The 16,778-nt window shown below is 42.9% G+C and overlaps 1 protein-coding gene across 1 annotated transcript in view; it reads left to right on the forward strand.

Annotated features, from left to right (window-relative positions):
- Nucleotides 1-16,474, forward strand: part of strip2 (striatin interacting protein 2) — a gene marked incomplete at its 5' end in the record, with an annotated part of 21,217 nt that extends 4,743 nt beyond the window's left edge. The window contains 15 exons of the mRNA XM_071533647.1: nt 547-674; nt 1,107-1,295; nt 2,580-2,630; nt 5,722-5,954; nt 7,505-7,570; nt 7,777-7,840; nt 8,644-8,715; nt 8,938-9,012; nt 9,489-9,586; nt 10,618-10,744; nt 12,578-12,678; nt 13,376-13,442; nt 13,588-13,692; nt 14,150-14,354; nt 16,224-16,474. Of these exons, the coding sequence (XP_071389748.1) occupies nt 547-674; nt 1,107-1,295; nt 2,580-2,630; nt 5,722-5,954; nt 7,505-7,570; nt 7,777-7,840; nt 8,644-8,715; nt 8,938-9,012; nt 9,489-9,586; nt 10,618-10,744; nt 12,578-12,678; nt 13,376-13,442; nt 13,588-13,692; nt 14,150-14,354; nt 16,224-16,474 (1,832 nt within the window). The remainder of the gene's footprint in view (nt 1-546; nt 675-1,106; nt 1,296-2,579; nt 2,631-5,721; nt 5,955-7,504; nt 7,571-7,776; nt 7,841-8,643; nt 8,716-8,937; nt 9,013-9,488; nt 9,587-10,617; nt 10,745-12,577; nt 12,679-13,375; nt 13,443-13,587; nt 13,693-14,149; nt 14,355-16,223) is intronic.
- Nucleotides 16,475-16,778: the final 304 nt, after the last annotated feature.

Here is a 16,778-nt window from a genome sequence, read left to right on the forward strand (position 1 = left end):
TGACTTGATAATTAACTTTCCATACCATGGTGTGTTATTAAAGCTCAAGAATCAAGGGTGGAATCTGTTTAAAGAAAAGAAAGTAAAGTCACTCTTTTATGTGTAAAAATTAACAAGTGAAACACCTCTGATATTATATTTGTGTTATTTCTTGCGTTTTATGCACTTTTGTGCCATTTGTACTTCTGCTTTGACAGATTGCCATGATTTTCTTCATAGATGGGAAAAAAATGTTTCTTGAAGCTCATCATTCAGTATCTCCAAAGTATAGGGGGTTCTGTCAGTAAAGTGTTATAATTTTCTGTAATTTTTTGTTATATTTTTCAACCAAATGCTTAAACTAAGTACCATACTTAAAAATCTAGTTTTTATTTTGTGTTATGATCTGTTTCAATCTGTTCCTGTAAGCCTTTTATTCTTACCTCCATCAAGTACTGTACAGAACATACAGTACAGAACATACAGTATGTTCTAAAGTGAACAAAAAAAAAAAGAAAATAAATGAAATGTCTTGAAATAAATGAAATGTAACCTGTCACCCCTCAGCTTCTCCTCTGTGCAGCGGAGAGCCCTTCGCCCTGCTGCTCTTCACCATGGTGACCAAGTTCTGCAGCATGAACGCCCCGCACTTCCCCATGAAGAAAGTACTCCTGCTGCTCTGGAAGACCATACTGGTTAGTGTAATACACACACACAAACACACACACACACACACACACAAACACACATGCACGGACCTAGCTCATTCGTGACGGCCTGCCTGGCTTCAAGATACACATACATACATTCAAACATTGACACATGCACTCTAATCCTAAAAGTCATGTGTGTGTACCTGTGTGTTTCTGTGTCTTTGTGTATATAATGTATTTGCATTTGTTGGTAGATGTTCTTCTGTGTGCAGTTTACTTTTGTACTTCTTACTTTGTACTTCTTCTTTGTACTTCTATTACCATTACATAACCATATAGTATCTTGAATGTATTGATTGATTCAGTCTACAAACTGATAAAGGTATAACCAGCTGCATTCTGCTCCTCCTGGCTCTTTTTTTCCCCATGTTTCACTGTACATGGGCCTGTAAAGCGCTGTGTTGTCTCCTCCAGTTCACCCTGGGGGGGTTCGAGGAGCTGCAGGAGCTGAAGGTTCGGGGCCGGGAGCGTCTGAACCTGCCTCCCCTACCTGAGGACAGCATCAAGGTGGTCCGGGCCATGAGAGCCGCCTCGCCCCCGGCCTCCGCCATGGAGCTCATCGAACAGCAGCAGCAGCAGAAGAGAGGCCGCCGCAGCCGCAGGGTACACACACACACACACACACACACACACACACACACACACACACACACACACACACACACACACACACACACAAACACACACACGCTTACAGAGTTTATAGATATATAGACATGGATAGTTTTTGCATGCACACAAGCACTTACTTTACTACCTATTTGCTTCCTCACACGCAAACACATTATACACACAAGCAGTTCACTTCAAATTCACAGACATGCACACACAAATATTTAATTTCAAACATACATACAACAACATTTAAATGTAAGCCATTTAGCCGGACGACTTACAATAATTGCAACAGTAGAATAAGCTTCACCAAAAATGATATTTGACCAAAAATCAGAAGTGCAAATGATGCAAATGACAGAACGATCATGTAAGAGCGATTGCTAGGAAAAGAAATACAACATTTCAAACACACACAGCTACCAATACAGTTTTGCACACACTCCCGGCTGTTGTATGTAGCTGTGTGAGCTCACCCACTGTGTGTGTTGTGCTCTAACATTCAGCTGGTAGTCCAACTCAGTCCCACAGATGGCGGGCATGTGTTTGGTGCCTCTAACCCCGGGCGTTAGCTGCCAGCCTGGCTGCAGTGGCTTTCTACTGCAGGAGCCCTGTTGTTCACAATAGCTAGACTTCACTAATACATGCAGAACTGTAACTTCAACTGACACGAGATGAAAAACTAAACTTAACTAAACTGATGCAGACAATTAAGGGGATACTGCAACCTTTCAGTGTTTTGTTTTTAGTCTGATTTTTCTCCATCAGACACACAGTGGATACTTGCTAATGGTTACTGGTGCTACACATTGATTTTAATAAGGATTGCTAACAATGCTCATTCAAATGTCCAGGTAGGAAAAGTACCTGGTGAACAAAAATAACAGACTTAAATGTATATCGTCACATATAGTTTAAGATCTATTTTCTGCTATGGATTCACCCTCAAGACTGATTTTTTTCGTTTTATCCGTTTCTAGGAAAGTGGTCTGAAAAAAGAAAAAAAATCTAGGCTCCATTAATTCCTTCCTTAACTCATCCTCTAACGCTTTGTAACAGTGCCAGGTTGGGTTTTCCAACAGTGTTTTAGTGCCAACATCATCGCTTCTCCGTCGTAAGTCAGTGGAGGCAGAGGTGATCTTGGTGCTCGGACGACTTTGGGAATCCTAACTCTTTGTTTGTGGAGCTTTGACTGGACTGCGCACAGCAGGCTCTCTCTCTCTCTAATTGCCCTCTGGTTTCTCATTGCCCCTCTTCCTTGTGTCCCCACAGAGTGCCTTTGTTGATAGCTTGGAAGGAGACAGTCCCTTTCCCAAGAAGCAGGTCTTTACCCACAAATTCCCTCTTTTTTTTCCTCTGCATTTTCTCTCTGCATCGAGCTAGTCTTTTTGCACTTCTCTCCTACGACCCCGCCACCTTCTTTTCTCTTTCCTTTCTACCTGTCTTCCTTTCTTTCTTCCTCTTCTCCTTTCCTTCTTCTGTCACCTAACCGTATCATATCCTTTAGGGATGCACCGGTACCGATACTTGAGCAACTGTAGCAACTTTTAACACGTCAGAAATCAAAGCAGAGAGCCCTTTTTACCTTTTTCACACACATAATCTGTGCAAGAGTAATTATAAAAAAAATACTCTTGCACAGAAAATTGAATTATATCTCCATCAAGACCTCAAATTCAAATCTGTGAAAGTAATGGATCGGAAACTCAAAGTTAAGTACTCAGAATCAGTATCTGCGGTGGTGCAGCCCTACTAACTCCACTTCACCTCTGATCCTTCATCTAATTCTCCCCCACTCCATATTTGTTCTCCATTTTCTTCCTTTCCTTTTTTTGATCTTTTACATTTCTCCTCTGTTCACAGTCTCTCTTCCATTCACTCCCACCCATCCTCGCTTTATACTCATCTCCTTCCTCTCCTTACTTCTCCCATTTGCCATTTTTTCCTTTTCCATCCTCTCTTCCACCTTTTTCCAAACCCCATTTTCTCCTTCCTCTACTCTCTTTTCCTCCTCCTAATTCTCCTCTTCTAGCTCTTCATCTTCTTGCTCCTCCTTTTATAGCTACTCATCTATCTCTCTCATCCTCTCTGTCTTCTTGCCCTAATCCCTCCCTGTCCTTCTCCCACTCAACTTTATTTTCCTCCTCCTTCCCCCTCTCCCTCTTCTCCTTTCTCTTCCTTTTTATGTTCCCCCATTTCACTCTCCACCTCTTCTTCATATTCACATCATTGTCTTCCTCCTCTCTCCTCTTCCACTTCTTCTTCCCCATCCTATCTCTTCTCTTCCTCCTCTTCTTCCTCTCTCCTCTCCCACTTCTTCTTCCTCATCCTATTTCTCCTCTTCGTCTTCTGTCCTCTCTCAATTATTCTTCCCCATCCTATTTGTCCTCTCCCTCTTCTTCCTCGTCTCTCCTCTCCCACTCCTTCTGCCCCATCCTATCTCTTCCCTTCCTCCTCTTCCTCCTCTCTCCTCCTCCTCCTCCTCCACTGCGGCCTGCTCAATATGAGGTGGGGATTGAGAGACAGGGCTGACTTGCTGGCTGTTGTCATTGAGGCTGGAGCGGTCACTATCCACTGTCCCATAGAGACAGTAATCTCACCAGTCACTGCAGACATCAACAGTAGCCTCTCCCCTTTAGTCTTCATCACATCGCTACCAGGTTTGGCCTCAACTCACTCACTCACTCTAGACTCTGGAGTAAAGGGTCGATCTCATTGAATTACACTCATTGAGGAGGTGAACTGAGATCAGCATGATCGCTATGTCAGGAACATGTTTTTTCTGTTGTTATTGTTGTATTCGAGTTCAGGTTGACCTCTTTAATGGATGTGGTTGAAAGCGATTGTCCCTTAACCCCGATAGAAAAACACCAGCTTACCTCCCACTTAGCAGAGAATGGCTTCTCCATAGAGAATGGCTCACAACACGGTTTCACCTCCTTCCTCCTCCCTCCCTTCTCCCCCACCTCCTTCCCTCCCTACACTCACTATATTCCTCACTTGGACGACTACTACTACTACCACCGGCGCACCATACATTGACTGCACTAGCTCGACTAATGTCAGTAACGCTGCCTCATGCCTGATGCTTGCCACGGTCATTCATTTAGCTTGGAGAATCTGTTTGAACTTAGTTACCGTGTGTGTATGTGTGTGTGTGTTTTGCAGTTGAACTGAAATGGGGATGCTTGTAGATAACAATTCAGTATAAGTAAGTTGTAGTATTGTTGGGCCTTGCTTGCAATTTCTATGCCTGTATCTTTTGGAATGCAGATGTGTGGTAAGTTGAATCAGAAATGTTGCTTGCGGTTGCTGTGGAAAGTTACATTTTCTCCCACTTGGAGGAAGAATCAGCAGATCAGTAACTGAGTGATGAGAAGCTCTTCCAGGCTTTTGATAATTCTCCAGTTTCCAACATGGCAGTGTTCTTTTTGATATACGGTCCAAGAAGTGAGTTAAAGGATAATACCGGTGCTTTTTAAGTTTGTGCCAATCGTCTGGTTTGCCCCTGTACTTTACATTATTCCTAGTGGTGTCAGCACATAGTGGGAGATATTGGGAATCATTTTCCTTCAGAAGCCATTTGCTGCAATTCCTTCTTGTACAGTATAAAAAGCAACTTGCACAGACTTGAAAATTGCCCGAGCTAGATAATCCATCACAGTAAACATGAAGCCTTAATACGGTTTTGTCAAAGTTTCTGTTTTATCGTTATTTCATTGTGCCCAAGTTTTCATATCAGTGTGTGCATTACGTTGCGCTCTGCTTTCTGTCAGTCACCAGACACACACAGGAAGAGATGGAAGTCTCCTTCAGGAAATAATCCCTCAAAACATGTTGCCTTACAAACTTTATTGTCACATCCATTTCTTCTTCTTTGGGGCATCTTTGTTAGGCGGGACAGCAGTTAATTACAAGCTAGGTTTGACACTGTAATTTGTATTTTAAAGTAAATGTTAAAAAAATAAAATTATGTATTGCCCTGCAAAACAATATGATTGGGGGAAATATAAATTAGATGTAGATAGTAGTAAATGGGCTGTAACTCTATATAACACCGGTAGTCTCCTTTAACTTGACCTCTTCCAAATAAAAAACACAAATTATTCCAGTCCTAGAGTATTGCAATTAGTGATTTTTTCCAGCAAGTTAAAGGCTTCTATACACTGTCAGATAAAGGTCCCAGTTGATGTGGGGGACTTGTGTCTAGTTGTTTATAGATGCTAATCTGAGCTCAGTTTTGCCATTTTCCCACTTTAAATTTAGGAAATGGGATGGGTAAGTAATTCCTCGGTGTGTGCTCATGGGTAACGTCACCCTGGTTCAGATGTTGACATGAACAGCCTCTGTGTGTGTGTGTGCGTGTGTGTGTGTTAGCCTCCCGGTGCGGCTGACTCCCTGTCCTCTCTCCCAGCCCCTGGTCAAGCAGGACAGCCTGGACACGTACAACGAGCGGGACCCCTTCAAGAACGACGACGCCCGCGACGAGGAGGAGGACCCAGAGGACGTGGACAGCGGCATCGAGGGCGAGGTGGACCCCATGGACCGTGATGTCATCATCCAGCCCCCTCCGCCTCCGCCCCCCCTCAGACCCCCCACAGAGAGGGTCAACTTCCCCAAGGGCCTTCCCTGGGCCCCTAAAGTCAGGTGAGGCAGCGACAGCTAGTTTATCATCTACTGCAGGGCACATGCTTCCCTCACCGTACAGACATAACATGAGCATCATGCAATCTGTATATCTAAAACCTGCCATGAGTGTATAAATGTTTTAGCCATTAAGCTTCACAGGAACACATCCGGTCAGTAACTTTGTCTACATCTGCCAGGGTAAAAGTTACTCCTCTCAGTTCTGGGACGATTTGGAATTGAACCCGGGGCTCAAATTAAACACTGACTGTTCAACCTTACAGGGAGAATTTGGCATTTATTAGCTTATAATTTGTCAATGTGATTGCTTAGTTTGAATTTCTAACTTAGTTTCAAATGGCAGCACTCAGGTTGCGAAATGAATACCCGCCTAGTGCCAAATGCCAGTGAAATTTGTCTTTGGTGGATAAATCAATAAGGAGTCACCTGTCACACTGACTGGTGACCTTTTGAGACGATAACATTTGAATATCTCAATTATATACAGTCTTTGCCTGTCCTCAAACTTTGAAACAAGGCTTCAAAATGCTCTCTTGTAATTTGAATTGTTCAATTAATACATAGTCACTGATCCTATACAAAATAGCAATGAAAACAGGTAGGGTGAGATATTTCTATGAATAATGTGCATTATTTACACAGGCATCACTCCACAAAAGCATCACCGCTTTGTTCAGGAGGTTTCTATAATGAATTTCCTCCTTCAGTGACTTGAATCCAAATCACTGTATGCTGCAATATGCCCTACTATGCATCCAGTGCAGCAGCCACAATGGCTAGTACATCCCAAATAAAAACACTTTCACTGTTGTTCTAGCCGATACAATTTTTAGAACAGAACCTACACAATAGTACACAAACTTACCACCCACAGCCACAGCCTACCACCGTTTGGCTGGCAGCTGGTGTCAATTTCCCACCCTGATACACCATATCAGAAGTTAAAACAAAATCTAAAAACCCTCTCTCTGTTATCCCTCCCCACTTTTCCTCCAGCAGTATGTTCTCCATCTGTATATTAGAGAAAGTAGCCTGTGTGTCTCTGCAGGGTGCCGCTGCTTTGGGGACATGAATAATTCATCCGAGATGGAGAGCGGAGAGAAGCGAGGGCCACTAGTGAACGAATTATAGCACAGCATTTATCATCCATTTCTTATTATCAGCAAACTTGTATTGTGTATTTACCTCAGCAAACCCTACTGTTAAGGTTGTGTGTTTGTAGCTGTGTGTGTGTGTGTGTGTGTGTGTGTGTATACCCTTGAAGCAGAGCACAGCAACATGCTGGGTTGATTAAGTGCTGATCAGTAGGAGGCTCTGAACCCTTCACACAGAGCGGCAGCACACAGTGTGACTGATGAGATTTGAGAAAGCTAATGCAGTACACTGTGTGCTGGTGTGTGGGTTTGTGTGGGTGTGTGTATGCATGAGAACGCTCCTGTTACAAAAAGCGGCTGGTTGGATGCGTGTTGAAATACAGACCTCTGGCAGCAGCTGTCCTTGGTCGTGTTGAAAGCGACCGTAGCCTCACAAAGCTGTCTGCCTGTTCACAGGGAGAAAGACATCGAGCACTTCCTAGAGACCAGTAGAAACAAGTTCATCGGCTTTACTCTGGGAAAGTAGGTATTTCACTGGAGACGAGAAGATGTTATCCTCACATCATTCATTATAATAAAACAAAGAAATCATTCACAGGAAAAATAGATGTTCTTATTTGGAGCAATTCGATTTTTTTAAGCTGAGGAGTTAGAATTTCAGATTTACTTTCAGTACATTTCATGTTGTTTCTAATTTATTTTTTAAACAAAGGTTCATTGTTTTCTAGTGACACTGAGACACTGGTGGGCTTGCCTAGACCCATCCATGAGAGCGTCAAGACTCTTAAACAGGTGAGGAGGGAAATCAATACCTCCTGTTGCCTCTCTTTTCTTTGCTATCTTTTTCACTTTCTTATTCTCACTATATTTCTCACTCTCTGGCTCGTTCAATCACTCATACACATACATGTGGGGGCACACACACACACACACACACACACACACACAAATCTTCTGTCCTTCTCCCTCTCCATTTTCTTAATCAATACTCTCTCACTGCTGAAACCCCAGACATTGACATCCCACTTAGAAATCCATACCTCTCTTTTTAACAGACGGAAAAGTATAGTTACACCGAGAAATACCCTTCTGGTCATCAATCAACAATTCTAATTAACACGTCTTGCATCTTTTATATATATACTGTATATATATACTGTATATGTATAGATAACTACTCTAACGAAAGGATTATTGAATCTATTAGCTGTCTTAGCATATCACACATCAAGATAAAGAGCATTTTGAAATTTACCCTTCATATGCAGATTTTTATTCAAAGCCATACAGTACATTATACACTCTTAAATGTGTATCAGCTTCAACATATCCATGTGTCTAGTTTTGTAAAACACATTTGTGATATTTTTCAAGACTACATAACATAACATAACATAACATAACATAACATAACATAACATAACATAATACAACATAACGTGTTATTAACATATGTAAGAAAATTTACACAAATGTGTGTCATCCCAAACTACACATACAGATGTTTTGAAAGTGACACATACTTTTTTAAGAGTGTACCCTTTGTAACGCTCCCTATCCACTCGTTACAGCCTTGTTTCTTTCTCTTCCTCCAGCACAAATATGTCTCCATTGCTGAGGTCCAGATCAAGAGAGAGGAGGATCTACAACAGTGTCCAATGACTCTGGTCAGTAATGCCACCATGCATAGATTTTTTTATTTGTATGACTTCCCTCTTTGAAAATATGGCTTCTCATGCATGACAAGCCATAAAAATACATACCAACAAGCTGTAAACTGTATCCTTGCAAAGCGTGAAGTTTCCATTAAGTGTTGAATTCATGTGTGTATTTGTGTGTGTGTGTGTGTTTGTGTGTGTGTGACGGTTTGTGTGTGTTGTGTTGTGTAGGGTGAGGAGGAGGTGGAGGAGACGCCGGCGGAGATGCTGTACCTGGGCATGCTTCCTAACCTCTCCCAGTATGTGGTGAGTGGCTCGACTGATCGACGACAAGACCGCTGTTTTTCCTGATACTATTTATCGTCTAATGATTGGCAATATTGCTTGTTTGATATGGTCACCAATCAAACCACCATCTGGCATTTTCCATAATCCTTCCTAGTGTTTTTCAGCCCTTTAAACACATTATACAATATAAAATGTGTGTTTTCATCCTGCTTCAAAGAGAGCTCTCGCTAAACATGACTTTGAATCTGGCTTCAAATGTAGCTTTTGGTGCAATATCTTCAAGGACAGTGGAATGAAATTAGATTGGAAACAGGTTTCTTATGCAAGTCTGGAAAAAAAAAGAATTTGGATAGTCTCAGGTCTTGAAATGTTGTTGAAGCAGATCCCACAGTTTACTCGACAAGATATATCTCTGTGGGCTAAACAACTCTAGCCAAACAGATAGTGAAGTGTCATTATTTTGCTTTAGCGTGTTGTATTCTGTCCTGTCTCAGATTGCCCTTCTGAAGCTGCTGCTGGCCGCGGCCCCAACCTCCAAAGCCAAAACCGACTCTATTAACATCTTGGCTGATGTACTGCCTGAGGAGATGCCGTAAGTAGAAAGACTAGAGTACTCTATAAATCTTTCTCCCATGGCGCTGCTGTTATATGGTGCAGCTGACATCAAGAGCCAAATTCAGGGGCTGAGACACCTGTACGCTATCAAACTTCATCACCGTTTACTACACTTAAAACATCATTCTCTACAAATCATGTCTGGTGTTTATTGGGCAGTATTTAGTTCATAATAGGAAGTAATAGTTTTGTAATTTAACCTTCTATGAATTTTCACACCTTAAGCTGCAAGTTTTCACACAACTCCTGCAATCCTCTTGTATTCAGAGAGAAATATTCTCTCCTCTGACTATTCATATCAACATCTGAGGAAAGATTTTTACTATTGGAATACAATTGGAAATACATATCCTATTTTATTTTTGGGCAATGGGATGCAATGGGGTGCTAGATTAGCTAGCTCCCCCTCGCTCTCAACCAGAGGGTCAAAAGAGAATTTCCTGCTAGATTAATAAATTATATTTGGTCACAAGTCAAAACCCTGTCTAACATGGTTTATGGCTGAAATTTTGACTTTTTCATCATGTTTTGAAATTTTTAGCTAGCTCTACCATTAGCTAGCAAAATGTTCAATATGCACTAGGGGACTAAATCTGCTTGTTTTTAAAAGAAGAGTGGACAGTCCTCTCCTTTTGGTATTTTTGTATTGCTATATTTATTTATTTCCTCTTATTGACACAGTAGCAAGGCTGAGAGAGAGACAAAGTAGGGAAGACACTGGAGAAAAGGTGTGATTTGTTGGGATTTGATCCTAGGCCAGCTGAGTACATGTTATTCCAAAAGTGGAGGTCTTAATTAAGCACTATACAATCTCTGAACACTAGTACTCTGGAAACCTAATGAAATATTCTTATATTGACAACAAATGTATGATTAATATACTATAACTGACACCAGCTATACTATTTCCTCATTTGTAGCAAGGCTGTCTTTTTACAGACATGAACACCTTTGAATTTTCCATTTGACAAATTACAGCCGAAAATGAATGTCTGTGTGTCTCTGCAGTATCACCGTCCTGCAGAGCATGAAGCTGGGCATCGATGTGAACCGTCACAAGGAAATCATCGTCAAGGCCATCTCTGCTCTGCTGCTGCTGCTGCTCAAACACTTCAAACTCAACCACATCTATCAGGTTAGCACACACACACACACACACACACACACACACACACATCTCCATCTCTGCCTGCAACAGGCACTTCACATCAGCATCTTTATTCTGCCTCAGCCTCTCTTCCATTTATCCCCCTTTTCTCCTCCTTCTCCATCTTGCCCCGCCCCCTCCCCTTCTATAAGCTGTTCACCTCCCCCCATGCTACCTCCGCCATCCTCCACCTCTGCGATTACCAGGTCAACCGTTCCATTGCTTTCCCCCTCTTTCATCCTCCTCCCCACCCCCCACCTTCAGACCCCCATTACATTGAATCTTCCTGCGCTAGACTGATAGACACAGTTTGTGCTCTATTTATCTCCATATAGACAGTAAGAGAGAGAGAGAGAGAGAGAGGGAGAGAGAGAGAGAGAGAAAGAGAGAGAGAGAGAGAGAGAGAGAGAGAGAGAGAGAGCATCACCTTCTAAGATATATCAAATTTAAAGAGGATTTAGGTCCTATTTCAAGGAGTTAATATCCTGTTATATTTCCCCAGCATATCAGCAGTACTTGTCCTCAGCTGTAAGAAAATAGTCTCTCTCTCTCTCTCTCTCTCTCTCTCTCTCTCTCCCTCTCTCTTGCTCTCTCTCTCCCTCCCTCTCTCCCTCTCTCCCTCTCTCTCTCTCTCTCTCTCTCTCTCTCTCTCTCTCGCTCTCTCAAAACAAACATTATTCAGTATGGAGTGCTTTAGTCAATATTGGCTATATGCCCAAATCAAATAACCCACCATGTTGTGGAATGGCTTCAGTACAGGATGGGGACGGGGTGTTTTCTGTTGCTAGGAAGGTAGATGCTTTCACACTCTCTGAACTGGCTGTACTGTACAGTTATAGTGGTAGCGCCCTCTGTTGCCAGAAAAGGAGAATACACACAGAAGAGAATACACACAGAAGAGAATACACACAGAAGAACAGACAGGTGCATTAGCATATAGCATCAAATACAGAGGCAGAATGCAGCCGAAAAGATCAGTCGTGTCAATCAGTCCCTTGACTTGATTGACTGCCACACAGGCATTGTGTTGTTCGCCTTGAAGGGTGAATACATTGGATGAATCCTCCTTTATAAACCTCCTGAGCCCACCAAGGAATCTTTACACGCAGACAACAGGACAATACACTGGCATCTATAATACATTTTTCACTACCGCAGTCAATTAAAATACTGAAATTTGAACTGATGACAGATTCAGCAGTATAATCGCTCTTGTTTTTAAATCTTGGCGTTTCTTGGACGAGGGGAAGGATTTGCATTGCTGCCACATTCGAATAGAAATCCCCCTTCCCTTGACCTTTGCCCCACACAGAAAGCTCATCAATAATACGGGAGTCTAATAGGCCAGAGCATTATTCTTTTCTTCTATTCTTTTGAAAGCTATGGATTTTCCTCTGCCAGGGTTTTTAAGATGATATCTCAGTAACATCATCGTCTATGAGAAATGTCCTTAACACGGCCTAAAAAAATAAATAATTGCTTTATGGCCAGAGAAGAATTATAACCACGAACAGCAAGGATAACAGTTATTTTTATGGTATTTCTTCTTCATTTGATAGTTAGAGAGAGAGAGAGAGACACAAGAAGAGACAGAGTCGTGCTTGGAGCTTTGTGAGGAAAGTACATTTACATTTTCAGACAGTTAGCTGATGCTCCTATCCACACTGACTTACAATGAGTGAAGGGTTGAATGTCTTGCTCCGGGACACTTGGCAGCTGGTGGACACTTTGGGTGTTGCAGGGATCAAACCTATGATCTTCCGGTTACAGGACAGTCTCCCTAACCACTGTTCCTCCCTGCTGCCTCCTCCTTTCCTGCAGTTTGAGATCGTCTCCCAGCACCTGGTGTTTGCCAACTGCATCCCACTCATCCTCAAGTTCTTCAACCAGAACATCATGTCCTATATCAGTGCCAAAAACAGGTAGGATCCTCATTTTCTCTCAATATCACATCCAACTCCTTGCACTGCTGTCAGTTGTTTGGAGACAAACTAAGCTCTAACACTCACGACTCAGGACTGTGTGTACATCAGGAACCTCTCCACACAGTACTGACACCTTCTGGCAGTATTTCCAACAGGAAAGAGTGCTGCATGTTCCCATCAGCACTGAGAGCACTCAGAGCATCGAGAGCGAAAAGTAAAAAATATGTCACATTGTGGCAAAACAGCACAGTCCTTCCAATTTCAATATTCTCATAGCAACAGTAGTGGAGGCTTTGTCTTGCACGACCTGCAGGAATTACAGTACAAGATAACTAAATAGGGGCGTGACTGCTAGGCCACATTAATGTGTATCAGCAGGCTGTGGAAGATGGCACAGATGGCATCGCCGTGGCAATCCCAAGATAGGGGGTTCAGTTGTGAATGGGGAAAAAAAATCCTTATGCCACACTCTAGATGGCAGAAATCTTCCCCTGCTGATGAAAGAACTGAGCCTATGTCTGCATTTGAATCCTTTTGTGGCACAAAATAATGTACAGAAAGTCAAGGAGAGTGATATACAGCAGTATGTTGGTATGTGAGGTAACCTGTCTACTGCTTCTTATATATGTGTGTGTGTGTGTGTGTGTGTGTGTGTGTGTGTGTGTGTGTGTGTGTGTGTGTGTTCTCATTGCAGTATATGTGTGCTGGACTTCCCCCACTGTGTGGTCCATGAGATGCCTGAGCTCACAGCTGAAAGCCTGGTGAGTCAAAATGCTGCTGGCTTGACATCCGCTTGGTCCGCACTAGATGAAGGTCAACTTGGAAAGTTCCCTTCCCGTGTCAATTTGACCTGTATGTATGTGTGTGTGTGTGTGTGTGTGTGTGTGTGTGTGTGTGTGCCTCTAGGAAGCGGGAGACAGCAACCAATTCTGCTGGAGGAATCTGTTCTCCTGCATCAACCTGCTGAGGATCCTTAACAAGCTGACCAAGTGGAAACACTCCAGGACCATGGTGAGTAAATCTGCTCTCACACAGCAGTAGAGCCTTGGGAAACACATTTTCATCCACTGCAAAAAAAAAAATATATATATCTTATATGTCATTTTGTCAAGTGTTGAGTTTTTTCTTAAAACAAGTGAAACTAGTGGATGGATCTGCCTTATTTCAAGATATTGGTACTTGTTTCAAGAAAAATCTCAAAACAGATTAAACTGCATTGGAAACAAGTGAAATTATCTCACCCCACTGGCAGAATTTTTGCATTTGTTTTAAGGAAATCAAGATTTTAAGACTACTCGATTAAATGTCTTGTTAAGAAGACATTTTTTGCGTTGTGCCTCTGTTTTGTCCACAGCTTTCCCCAGTCTTCCTCAATCCCTCACTCCTGCCCTTCCTTTTTCTCCCCATCAGTCTTTCCAGTTAATATCACATCCAGTCAAACATGCTCCCCTTCCCTGTTCCCCATCAGATGCTGGTGGTGTTCAAGTCTGCCCCCATTCTGAAGAGAGCTCTGAAGGTGAAGCAGGCCATGATGCAGCTCTACGTCCTGAAGCTGCTCAAGATCCAGACCAAGTACCTGGGCCGCCAGTGGAGGAAGAGCAACATGAAGACCATGTCAGCCATCTACCAGAAGGTCCGCCACAGGCTCAATGACGACTGGGCATACGGAAATGGTGAGAATCAGCCAGAGGAACCGGATTCATGAAGAACACAAGTTACACTGTGTCATTAAGAAATAAAGAAATCTAACAACATTTGAAATCGATTACATCAACATTGATAAAACACTACAAAGTAACAGCAATAAGCTACATATCTACAGAATACCTATTAAAATGAAGGGTATTGAAAACTTAAATAATAATCTAATGAAGGAGGACAATTCAAATCTCAGCAACTCAAAATCAGTGCAAATACAATGCAAACATGTTATATAATAAAGCTCCAACTTAAAGCCGCACTAGGCAACTGCACACTTTGGCGACTCAAAGTCTCAGCAAGAGATAATTGTTTGAATTTTTGAAGGTTTGAAGTACTTCTTTACCCAGAAATCATTTAACATGACATCAGTAAGCTGCACACTCCAGGGACCTAGATTTGTTTCTGCTGGTGGAGACGGTGAAAAAAGTTATTTGGCTGCAGTTCAGCCATCGCTGGTGAGTTGATTTTTCTCAGAGAGACAGAGAACTCGCTGGCTGCTGTTTAGCATAAAGTTTAGGATTTTGATCTTAAGATTCGATTCGTCACTTTCTGTGCACAAAGAACATTTCCAGCCAGTGTCCAGACCTGACAGCAGAATTTCATTAGGGCAAATAGAGCAAATTTATGACGTCTCAATTAGTAGGGATGGGACGCTCTATTGCTGTGATTTATGGTGATGAGACAGGTGCATTGTTACATAAAACTCTTGCCTAGCGCAGCCTTAATGAAAAACAGCTTTAAAAAAGAGTCTCAAAGGCTTGTACAGCGTCTGCCAGCCTAATGTCTTCAGAAGCTTTGGAGCTCAGCCTAGATTTGGGAAATAGTGAGTACAGTAATGCCCAGAATACACACCGGCCCTAATTTGTTATCCTCCTGGAGCCCTAACTTAGTTTGGCTTTTCAGATCTTAATAGATGAAATCATCATGAAGTTCACTGGTCCCAGCAGTCCCACTCTGCACTCACACAGGGTTGATAAATAGAAGCCACTGACTCTATTATTGAAGGTGGAAAAAAGAATACATTTACCCAAGGTGACTGTGTGAACATGACATGTCGGGTTAATAAATGCTAATTGCCTGATTTACAGGATGTTTTATAGCTAATAGTGTGTGTGTGTGCGTGTGTGTGCGTGTAGGTTTATGTATCTGTCTGTGTGGGATTATGTGCATATGTGTGTGTGTGAAATGAAATGCCCGTGCAGTCATTGGTGAACAGTCGGGGATGTGTTGCCATAGCAACAGAGAAAGGGGACACTCAGGGTCACGGTCCCTTGCGGGAGAGCAAGCGATCTGTCACCACGAGTGTTAGAGAGAGAGATGGATAGAGGCAGAAAGAGAGAGAGAGAGAGAGGGAGAGGGGAAAAATGTTTGGATATCGAAGAAAATTAGGATATAGCTGGATGTTGTAATATCTATTTAATCATTGATCACAAACCCAATTTTGTTAAGTGTTTCCTCCTCCATACGCATTCCCCACTGAAGCAACAGCTATTCACTGCAGAGAACCAATTATATATCCATATAATTAATGCAAAAACAGTTTTACTTCAGCATTCCTCGGGGATATGTTTCCTGAATGTGTTTTGCATTTTGTGCCATCAGTAAGAAAAAGTTAATATCAGAATTTTACATTTACATTTTAGGCATTTTGCTGACGCTCCTATGCAGACTTCAGCTCAAGGACACTGATAGGTCACCTAGCTGTTGGACACTGCACCCTTATGTTAACATATATATATATATATATCTATAATGCACAATGCATGAATATTAAAGCGTTCCTCAAGAGAAGCGTCAGTGAGTTTGATTCTCCCCCTCTCTCCCCCCTCCTCTCCTCCCAGACATCGACGCGCGGCCGTGGGACTTCCAGGCGGAGGAGTGCGCCCTGCGGGAGAGCATCGAGAAGTTCAACAGCCGCCGCTACGACAAGAACCAGAACGGGGAGTTTGCCCCCGTGGACAACTGCCTGCAGAGCGTGCTGGGACAGCGCGTCGAGCTGCCCGAGGACTTCCACTACAGCTACGAGATGTGGCTGGAGAGAGAGGTCTTCTCCCAGCCCATCCAGTGGGAGGGACTGCTGCAGAAGCCGTGATCTCGGGGGAGGAGGGAGGGGAGAGAGGGAGGGAATGGAGGATGGGATGGGGAATGGCAGTAAAAGAGGTCATGTACCAGTCCGTTGTCGCAGTCGGGGAGTGTTTCTGCGGCAGAAGCGGCGACAGAGGGGATGGAGGAACAGAGGGGGAAGAGTCGGGAGCGTAGCAGGGGTTCTGCTGCAGATCGGTGATGGAGGGAAAGGAGGATGGGAGGAAGGGAGCGGAAAGAAAAGGAGTGGAAGAAGAGGGGTCGTCTCCCAGTCTGTCCAGTAGTGGGAGAGATGGAGGGAGCGAGGGAGGGAG

This window comes from Centroberyx affinis, unplaced genomic scaffold, assembly GCF_046629955.1.
Source record: "Centroberyx affinis isolate AG114_WGS23_722 - 3 ecotype Tasmania unplaced genomic scaffold, CSIRO-AGI_Caff_v1 ptg002386l_1, whole genome shotgun sequence".
Classification (NCBI taxonomy): domain Eukaryota; kingdom Metazoa; phylum Chordata; class Actinopteri; order Beryciformes; family Berycidae; genus Centroberyx; species Centroberyx affinis.